We start from the raw sequence: 11,351 nt of genomic DNA on the forward strand, positions 1-11,351 counted from the left end.
TTCGACGTTTTTAATAAATAGAATTTCTGATTTCTCAGCCATTAAAGGGTGAATCACGTGAGCTAAATACATGCTTTTTTATCATTGAAGCCTATCTATCTGAAACCAGATATACCCCGATCATTCTGAAATTCAAATTTGAAAAGTAAACACATTTCTACGTCTAATAAAAAACAAACGGAAAATTGAAATTTTAAGTTTTATTTAAGATGAAATAATGAATGGTTGTGGTTTTTTTTCACGTCCGCTTAGTCGACGCTATTAAGTATGTACCGCGCAGCGGCTTTTTTCAATTTTTTTGAGTTGAAATCGTCCGCGAACGTTAGAAGCTCCATTGCGTTTTCACTCTCAACTTGGTTCACGAGGATATTTTCACTTAGGTTCCTCAACCTTTCCATGCCGTGTAAATCCGCGGTAACGAACATTTTTCTTGCGTGTTTTTTAATATCGATGGGCGTAGCGTTTAGGTATATATATTGCAAAAGGCATTCCAATTCTTGCCCGTTTAGTTGCTCGCTCAGGTCCACCACGCCTTCTAAATTCTCTTTCATAGGATGTTCAAACATCGCTTTGAAGTAAGGGGACCTGAGCGACAAAATGCATTTGTGGGCGTCAAACACCCGCCCATCCGAAGACTTAAGTTGCACGTCGGGGCAAATCTTTTCTTTATACGCCGCTTTCAAAATTTTAGTATCCATAATGGACGGGATGGCCTCGTAAATCCTCGATCTGATAATTTCCGTTTCAACGGGATGATTTCGCTGAAAATATGCCTCAACGTAGCATTCGATTATCAAATCGTGGTTTGGTGATTGCCTGGCCACATCTTCTCTAGAGATGAATCTGGGAAACCCTACACCAGCGTGCGCCGCAGCATCGTTAAATCTTAGGTGTTGCACCTCACCGTGATGATTTCGGATAATTTTCAAGTCAAACGTGAAAGACATTTCGCGTAATCCTTCGGAATTTCCCCCTAAATGAAGAATCACTCCAACGTAATCGACATCGATTTGGTTTTGGCCCTTTGGGTATATTTTCAAAAAAAATTCAATTCCGTTACTCTCTCCTGAGTATGGTCCGAAATTTGCACTTCTCACAAAAGAGCATGGGCGTACGGGATACCTCAGAAAGTTTTCAATTTTCCACACTAAACGATATTTGAGGCACGGGTTCTTGGTCTCTACGAAAACGCCGTATTTTGCATCCGAGGAAGCCATGCTTGAAATCTATTTTCAATAAGAAATATTATTATTATTATTATTATTATCTCAAATTTCCATCAAGGTATTAAAAATTTAGGTAAGATTGTAACATTGACTAGCTGAGGAAGGACCGCTCCTGCATCGTTAATAAAGTGTTTTCAACTTCACTAAGTATCAGTTTTTTTATTAAACTTGTTTTAACTATTTCTAAATAACCGTGGAGCAAAATTTTGGAAATTTAATATTAATGATGCGCCGAAAAATATTAAAAAATCATCCCGTTAATCTCCGAACGGTCACATAAAATGTTAAGTGGGGAAAAAATTAAGCTATTCGGCAATAAACGCTTTTTGAAAACTTACCTTAAAAAAGAAGATTTCTGGTTAAGACCGCTGCGATTAATTAAAACTACCAATATATAAACACTTAAAAAATATTAAATCATACGATGCAATTAAATAATAAGGAAAAGCGAAAAACAAGCGAATAATCTGAAGCTACGAGGGTTAAGGCAAACGGAAACGAAATGCAACATGAAACTGACCAAGCGTAAGTCCCGAAAAGTCTGTTGGGCAACGGGTCCCAAGACCCTATGGCGACAGTGATGGGCACTCTCTTCTCGACGTGAGATCAGTTAGAGTAATTGAGAGGAGGTGAGATTCTCTTAGCTTGCAATCATGGAGAAAGAAAGCAAGGAGATGATTTCATAATACGGATAGCTCGTAGATAAGTTCGCCCCCCATTTCATCTCCTTGCTTTCTTTCTCCATGTTGCAATGGAAAGGAGCGTGAAATTAGTTTGCAAGCTATGAATTTAAGGAAATGAGATTTTTCACAGAAAGTGTTTGGAGTGCGAGTGAGCTAAGTTTATTTCGCGAAATACGATGAGAGAAGATCAGCTTAAAAGTTTGTAAAAGGAGGTGAGTCTAAGTTTAGATGTATGGAAACCAAAATAGGAAATATAAAAACATGACATACAATAAATAATTAGTGAACTTTGGCCAATATCGAAACCGAAACGAACATTGACATCATATGCTGCCGTTAGAAGGTGATAATTAAATTAAACTTTTCTAGTTTCAGAACATGGCGCCATCTATATTTATTTCCAAAACTATAACAATATCACTAGGTGGCGCTTTTTAAGCGCGAAATTTAAAAGCATTTCTAAAGACCGGAAGTAGGTATACCTATATTTTCTTACATAAAATTAATGCTATTCCTACTTTGTTTAAAAAAATTAAAAAATCAACGGGATAGATTTTTCATACTCGTTAGATGGAGGACGAAATTAATGAAAAATATAACAGTTTATTTCTGTAACGTGAAATATTTTATTTATTTTAGCTTTTGCGGTCAATAAGTCAACAATGTGTCAGAATTTATCGCCCGGTGTACCTAGTAACAAAGGACCATACCACCGGAGGCCTATCATCATAGTGCCCTTGTCAAGCGTCCCCAAGCCCGGACAGGTGACAAAACCAGCATGGGTAGCAGAACTCTACTACTGATGGTCGCACCTTAGACGCAAGCCACTCAACTCAGCAGAAGGTGCAGCAATGGGTGGACCAATTCCCACTTGGCACACAGCAGTGACCCAACTCCAGCCGACACCCCCCTACGGAGGCAAGGAGCCTTACCCTTTGGAGAGAGCTCCTAAAGGGGAACGACGGGCACACCGCAGTCCAAGTAACCCGGCACCACTGTCACCGGAGATCCCGGTGTGAGTCCAAAAGGCCGGGAAACAGGACCGCCGTGCCCTCATACGTAGGCCCGCCGCCCCACAGCAGGCTACCCAATCCGCCGAGGTGGCCAGTTTGCACGGACCATCTCCGTTCACCTGAGCCGAAGCTCAGTCGGAAGTGGAGATAGGACAATTTGACCAGGGCTAACATCTCCCAGTGCCCCACCGCCCTTATGGGTTACAAGAGCCGGACCTCGACTCCCCGGTAAAACCACCAGTTATTGCACACCCTGACCCGTTAAGAACCTCAATAAGTCAACAAAATGACGAGTTGCTGAAGTAGCAATTATAAGGAAAAATTGATAAAAAAATTACAGTTATTTAGTGGTTAAAGTTTAAAATGGCGCCAGTGTTTTACAATTCAGAACATTACAATCTTTGCAAAAGGTATGATTTCTTTATCACATACAAGGAATCAATTGGTTTTCCTTTTCAATAGTCTCGCGGAGAGTTCCCAATTAAAACATGAAGATCCTGAATTTTCCAAGAAATTCTTTAGTTTACAACAAAGATGATACTGTTTGGGTGTTCAGTAAATTTCGTTGGTCTGATTTAATTAGGTTCAATTGCGAAAATGCGCTCCATTAAGAAGTTTCTAAAAATGTATTTATGGTTTAACAATACCCATCAGCTTGCTAGAGACAGAGCCATAAATTGCATTTCAATAAAATTCAAAGGACATTTATGGATTCCATTCCAGTTGGGTTTACTGAGTCTTCTCTCCAACTCAACAAAATCACAACGATAATAAGGACAATTTTCCTAACCGCAATACCAGCGTTGGGCATTAATTTTGTAATTAAATTAAACAATTTTTAAATCGTTCTGTGACACTTAAATAGAACTCCGTATTAATAGTCCGCTGCTTTGATAACCCTCAAAATAAAATTATAAACAAACATTTCAAATCATCCGCCGCTTCCAACCCATTCTACAACATGAAGTTTCCTATCTATAAACGAAATTATTTTATTCGTAATATTAACTGTACAAGGAAATATTAGCTCTTGATGCGGCAGCATTCCAGGTACATATGAGATTTCTATGTTTCAGCCCGTCAGAGAAACCATTATCTGGCAGTGCTGTTTTTTGACTACGAAATTATACCGCCGATATATTTTACATTTATTGTACCGCAGCTTTTTCGATCGTTATTTAGAGTTATGCTAGATATTTCCCCTTACTGCTCTTGAAACCTCTTGGAAGATGGACAATTAAGTCGGCTTAACTTGCATAACGATAAATTACATGCGCGGTCAAAGAAATTTAAAAGGTGTTATTCTGAATTGTACTTTTTTGAAAGACCTCTAAGAAATATTTCGCTAAATTCTGGAATGTACTAAAATTATCCTAAACTTTTAAAAATGTACTTTTGTTCTTAGTTATTTAAAATTGTACCGAAAAAGTACAAATGTACCAATTTTGGCAACACTGGACTTACTACTTCTTCCGGAAATAGAAATAGATTCGATTTCTCAATGGCTGCGGCAAAGGTGATGTAATTTTGTTTTAATTGGTATAGTTAACAAATGGAGAAAGCGCCGAAGTTACAGTTGAAAGAGGCCAAAATGGCCAAGGCAGATTTTCCCCGAAGTTTTTAATTAATTAAAAATTTCAAAAACTCAATATTTAAAATGGCGTATTTTGGCGCTAGATTTAAAGTGTGTCACGCAAACAAATCAATTTGAGGGACGACAATATCCTTATTCATATTCTCGAAATTGGTTTTTTAGCGATTAACGATTATTGATTTAATTGGTTTTTACTGCAAAATTCCCCACAGCCAAAGAGATTTGAAAAAGACTGTACAATTAGGAACCGTTAGGAAATATTGCGTGACAATTTTATCTATCGCTATCGGGAAAAAGGTTAAAAATGCCTTATTGACCCTTAAAGTAGTTTTTCATGCAAAACTGACCAAGGTACCTCGTCAAACTTTTTTCGGGTTCCTGTATTTTAAAGCAAAATATAAAGAATTTCTGAATCCTGAATACAAAACACCCTTCTTTAATCAGAATCTGTTGAATTATTACGTTATTTTGTCAGCATTGAGACACTCTACAGGTCGAACGATAGTTGTTAGAAATTTGAGCTCCATAGAAACATTGACCAGCATCGTGAGAAGAACATCGTAACCCAATTTTGTGATATTTAACCGGGAACGCTACGCAGTGTTAAACGTGCCATGTCTATTACCTAACGTTTTGGAAAGCATTAGGAAATCTACAGAACTCGAAGAAGATAGAATTTTTAAGTTAATTGTTATTAAATCAAATTAATTGGTAAATTGCGATAATTTTTCTTCCGTTTATCCAATGAAATGGGTGACGCTAAGAAACTTACGGAAAGTTTCGTATGATTGAAAAAGATCTATTATAACACAATGACGGACAAATGTCGCTAAAATAAGGCATCGCACAAATACACACTAAAAAGCACGATATGTCAATATAAAATGAAATTATAAAATTGTAAAGTTTTGTCATGAAAATTAGTTAATTGTATTAGCCAATTTAATATATGTTAATACAAATACCAGAATATCACTATTATATACTACTGAATATTTGGTGAATAACAGAAAATATGATGACATTGCTTCTATAAATTATGTCAGTTTTGAGTGCGCACGTACATACGAAGAGGACTTAAATTAAGGAACGTATACACGTTGGACTAAGAAAAATGTATTTTTACCTTGGTCTTCTAGAAAAAATAAAGGAACCAATGACTTAACGACATTTAAGTCTGATAATACGTCGTTAGGACGTAACTGAATCACGCGAAATTTAACTTTTCTGCCTTTGAAAGGGCTAAACTAATGAGTCTGACCAAGACCTTTCGAAGCCGAAAGCTCTTTCTGTTAACCCGGATATTTTGTCCTTTTAATTTGACAATCTACGAGCTTCTTCATATAAAGATTTTTTTTTATAAAACCTCACTTTAATTACAAAAGTGGTTATAAATTTATTTATGTTTAAACGTTACATTATCACCGTGATAATTAACGATTGGTTAAATAAGTGTTTCGATAGAATTTAAGTCAATATGAAAACCTAGTCGAAAGAAAAATAAACTATTATTGGGTTTGCTATTATTCCACCCTTAAAAATCGTGTTGCCACCCTCGAACCGAATAAATTTTTATGTAGGGGCAGCGGGAATATATCGTAATTTTATATACAGGGTATTCCCTAAATGGTGGTAGGACTGAGCGTCTACGGATTCAACACATTATTTTGAGACGAAAATGTTCTATGGAATTTTTCCGATTTAGGTCACCATTTCAAAGTAACGAAACGATTGATGTATGGACGATCCCTTAATTAAACAATTTATTTTAATACCTTAACGTAAATTAGTAGCTGTTTCATTCATAGACATCGGCTCGCGGCATTAATAAAAAATATTTCTGGGTGAAGGCAATTTTTTAAGAATGAATAAAATATTCACGCTCTCACTATGAAATCATTTTGTTACGACGCGAACGCGCTATTTTTCGTTATAATATCGATTATCTGATTTGTTTTTAAGTAGGTTTAGTAAAGTTTATTTTCACTTATTTCCTAAAAGATAGAAACAACTGAAATATTGAAATTTTCGGCCATTTTACCTTTGTTTTTATTAAAAAATTAATCGCAATTATAATAGTTTTCATTAAATGTAGTTATAGTGTTGTAAGACAACGCTTGGGTAATGAACAAATTCCCCTCCGAGGAGAGGTTATATTACGGGCTTGGCCGACAAGATTTAATAAATGTTGAGTCTCTAAAATGACCGATTTATTGATTTCAAACCAAAAACCATAATTAAAGAAATTAAACTCAAAGCCAAGGGGTAACTAGAAAAAAGTATATCTTAAAATACCGTGGTACGTCAAATTTTAATATTCATATCCCCAGAGCCTAAATGGTCGAATTGAGATTTATTGTAGTGCATTTTACCGTAAGGTCCTTTGTTTTTGGTATTATTAAAGAATTGAAATTAACCCGCTATGAGATGTACAAGTCTATCCTTGGTAAAAATCGATGAATCGTGACTATTTCTATAAATGAGGTTAATGTAAATTAGTTTGACTCCTTGTCGTAAAGAGGTATTGGCCGGGTTGGCACCCGTTAAAGGCGCGAGGGGTTAATGGGCTTGGTTTGGGGACTCAGAAAACTTAAATGTATTGGCAAGGAGACTCACTTTAAGCCCCGAGATCCCTTGCAAAACTCAAGGTTTGGTTGGCTCCCGCCAAGGGCGTGAAATTGGATTGTTGCCGTTTAACACTAATTGATATTAGCACAGACGCCTACTAAGTTCGCCATTATATATAAATTTTGTTTAGAAATAGAACTTTAAAATTCAAATTTAGCGCCGATTTATACGGATTTCCGCCAAATATGTTCGATGGGATTTATACTTGTCTACACTAATCGCTGAAGCATCTTTACTTCTTTACAGGTTCGCTGGTCTAGGAGTGGTGCCTAAATATTAATTTCAGTTTAGAAGGACACCCGAAGGAACCATAAAACAATTAACTTTGATTTCACTGCGGTACTGCCAAATTCTTCAGGAAATTACCTGCCGGAATGATTGAAAAAATAAATTTGATTTTTAACGACAAGTCAACAACGAGAATAATTCAAATTAACTTTCAGCGAAGCTATTCCACTGGCTGGCGATCTCTATAGAACTGAATTTAAACCGCTACTAATCTTTAAAAAAATATTAAAAGCAGGTTCAAATTGGTTACGTATATTTTATTAATGGAATAAGTAAAACTGGAGGTTAGGATGAATTAATGGTTTTTAATACTTTATTATATGAAAATAAATTATCGGAAAATTAAGCTGAAATACAATTCAAAAACCATGTTCTTTAAAAAGAAAAATAAACAGATGGATAATGAAGAGTACGCTTTATGAAGTATTTGCTTAAGAGAAATTACAAAATAAGTTTTTTTATGATAACCCCGACAGGGGTAACAACGTCTTTAATTGGTAAGAATGGTCATATCGTAACTATTTCTATAAAAAAGGCCATTAAAATTAGGTTTACCAACTTGTGTTTGTGGTAAATGTTTTTATTACATACGATCATGATATTAACTTTTCATCATTTTTCAATTCAGAACTATATAGCAATTAGTGGTGTAGTCCGGAATAAAAAAGGCCCTAGGCTCTAACTGGGAAAGAGCAACTACGATTTCGAGTCTGATCGAATATAGCTGTACAGGCCGCTAAAATGTACGAAGGTATGTTGTAGACCAACTAGGTAGTATAGTTCAAGCAAAATAGTGGCTCCCTTATGAGTTTTACTGCATCGCATTACGCTGGGAGAACTGCGGACATAGATATCCCAAGACTGTCAGTTGTTTTGGTTTTGGTTTCAAGTCGTTAATCCCAGATATTTCAACGCTTCACCTAATGAGGTACGTAATATTTTATATTGTGAAGGTAATAATTGTGAAAGATCTTTCTTAAATATTAATTATTCTTAAATTTTCCATCGGAGACAATATTTTACGTTAAATCGGGTCCTGCAAAATTCATTTAGTTTTCTAGATACATTTCAGGGCTCCGGTAGTATAACGTAGCTAATTATTATTTTTGTAGCTGTTATTTATGTTTATTTCCAAAGTAAAATATCCTTAAGTCCAAATGCGTATTATTATCTTTTGTCTTTTATTATGCGCCGCAGTTTTTAGAAAAAAAAGTAATATTAAAGTGTTTTTGAGTAGGGTTTGTCAAGCGAGTTCCGAAAACGTATAAAAAATATTTACAATCATGTTAACTCTTCTTGAAATAAATGCAGGAAATAATAAATTCCAGCTTGTCAGCACTGGTTTTAATGGCCTAGTATATAATTAGTATATAATTTTTTGGTTCCGACAAATGATTTATTTCAAAAGCTTTAATAAAAAAACTTTAATAGTCCATGGCGACGTTTGTACGCTGAAAATGTTTTAACAATTTTCAAAAACCAATTTGTAGATATATATTTGCTGCAACAATAGTTTGTTATGGTAAAACTACACTTTGATCTTATCCAACTCTTCGAGAAGCGATAACTCCAGATAAATAATGTTATCAGACAGGGTGAGAAATTAGAATTTTTTGAAAACTGGACCTGTGGCGAGTAGAGCATTGATAAATTAATTAAAAAACTGGCCACTGGCCACTCACCATTTTTAACCTTCAAAATTAGCCTTTTATAATTTAATGAAGTAAAATCTTGAAGGGAAAAACTTTGAATTAATTAAGTGGTCATTGTGGCCACTAACACCCCAAGCATTTAATTTTTAAACTAACCCGGCTAATTTTTAAACTGGCGATTGGCCAGTGATAGTGCCTTATTTCTCACACTTTCAGATACTACACTTTGATCCTGGCCAAAAGGACGAGAAACATTAAACCACATTTTGAAATAAATAAAAAAGCTGAATTTCAATTTTAAAAAGAAATAATCTCTCTGCTATTGGCTATTTAACATCATTTATTTTGTTTCCTTAGAGAAATCTATGTGAGTTTTACAGGCATAGTTGAGAAAGAAATATAGAAATTGGATAACATGCTAGAACAATTTTTGAAACTTTGTCGCGTGTTCCGATTAGAACTTTAAAAGAACCTTGAATTTGGTCCCTACTTTTCGTTAGGCCGGCAACTAAAAATGCGCCATCAGCGCCGCACTGGTGAACTAACACTCTATTTCGCTTTAGAGTAAATGGCCGACTTTAACTCGCCGTTTACGCTTTTTTTATATATTTAAAGCTACTTAGGTTTAATAAAAGTTGAAGAATAGCTTAAAATTGCGTTATTAAATCGCGTTATAGTAAATACACAAAAGGCAAAATATCTTTTCACAGGTTAGTGTTACAAATACTTTTCTTCTTACCATAATTTCCAATCGTTATGAACGCACTAGAAAACGCGTTTCCTACAAAACATGGAATGCTAGTTTTTTAAAATAAAAATGAAGAATGGTTCGAAATTGCTTAATTTAATATTTTAGAAGTTGGTACAAATACAAAAACATATCTTTTCACAGGTCACTGTTAGCAATAGTGGTTTTACTAGCGATGGTTATGGGGGGAGACCGGTTGACAGTAATGGTTTATAGCGAATATCTACGTTATTATTGTATGTACGTCTATAAGCCCAAATATAAACTATAGAGCCCGGCTATTTCCTACAAAAAATAGTCTATGAACATTTTACATGCTAGCAATCGTTGTGTCGTATTCGCGGTTTTGACGTTGTACCCGAAACGCGTAGTTTTTGGGCCTTCGTTGACTTAAAACGCGTTTGCCGGTCTTCATGTAACCGCGTTTATAATTTAATACCCAGCTACTTCTTGTTATTTCTGCAATAAATCGCTTGAAAATTAAGCAACTGTGAAGGTTCTGCGAGAGAAAATTATGGGAAAGTCGGAATAATGGGTCCCTTCAATTTAATTTTATATTAATAATAATAATAATAATAATAATCAGCTAGGCTAATACCCAAGGCACCACCTTAGGCCTAAGTCATCATGCGACTTTTGAGCCCTTAATTCAGGTGGCCGGGTTACAATGCGTAGGAGGGTGGTGGCAAGCCCTGCATGCCACGAGATCGAGCCTACAGCTCCCTACACTAACTATTACCGTTAACCTAGACAAGTTTTTATGGAAGGGGAAACCGAAGAACTCTGGGGAAAACCTCTTAAACCAGTGGGGAGAGAACTTGCAAACTCAACGCAGAAGGAGTTGTTCCGAGTTTTCACCCAGTGCCACAAGCTGGGATCGAACCCGGCTCCTCTTGCTGCGAGGCGAAAGTGCTAACCACTCCGCCACCCCAATTAAGTGCCGTAAGGATTAAATCTACAAGACTCGTATCAATACTTTGAAAAGAAAACACGACACTGATGAGACTGTTCGACATGTAGAACGCGAGCGAATCAAACGTATAATAAGTTATATTTTATACTTTTAATTATTATAAACATTGTTTAATATTTCAACGCTAAATAAAGACCTCAGAGCCAACAATAATTTACTTGGTTAATACCTTATATAATTTTAACAGAGGAAAACCGAACACCTACTATAAACTAAGAATTATAAGTAGTGAGACCAACAAGAGTGAGAATCAGATACCAAAGGTTAAGCCATAGCCTTCCAAACTAGCCCTAAATACAGCAAACTATTTCTTTTAATAATAAAGATAAATAAGAACAATTATTCAAAAGATAATCTATCATCTCGTAAAATATCAAAGAAATGCTGTATTTACCTTTCGAAAAATATTAATCCGAAAACCACATTCTGGATAGTAGCAGCTTGGAATAATTAATCCAAGGTTGCAGCCTCCTCTCGATTTGTACTCGCTGCTAAAACTGTTAAAGAAAGTGGTTAAGACCACTAAATGAATCAACAATACCTGTA

At 35.5% G+C, this 11,351-nt stretch overlaps 1 protein-coding gene across 1 annotated transcript; it reads right to left on the minus strand.

Annotated features, from left to right (window-relative positions):
• Positions 1-248: 248 nt before the first annotated feature.
• Positions 249-1,217, minus strand: LOC149960370 (speckle-type POZ protein-like). Its single transcript, XM_090156111.1, has one exon. It carries the CDS (start codon positions 1,215-1,217, stop codon positions 249-251), a length of 969 nt encoding a protein of 322 aa, XP_090012237.1.
• Between the last annotated feature and the right edge of the window lie 10,134 nt (positions 1,218-11,351).

This window comes from Leiobunum rupestre, chromosome 1, assembly GCF_980474605.1.
Source record: "Leiobunum rupestre chromosome 1, qqLeiRupe1.1.hap1, whole genome shotgun sequence".
Lineage (NCBI taxonomy): Eukaryota > Metazoa > Arthropoda > Arachnida > Opiliones > Sclerosomatidae > Leiobunum > Leiobunum rupestre.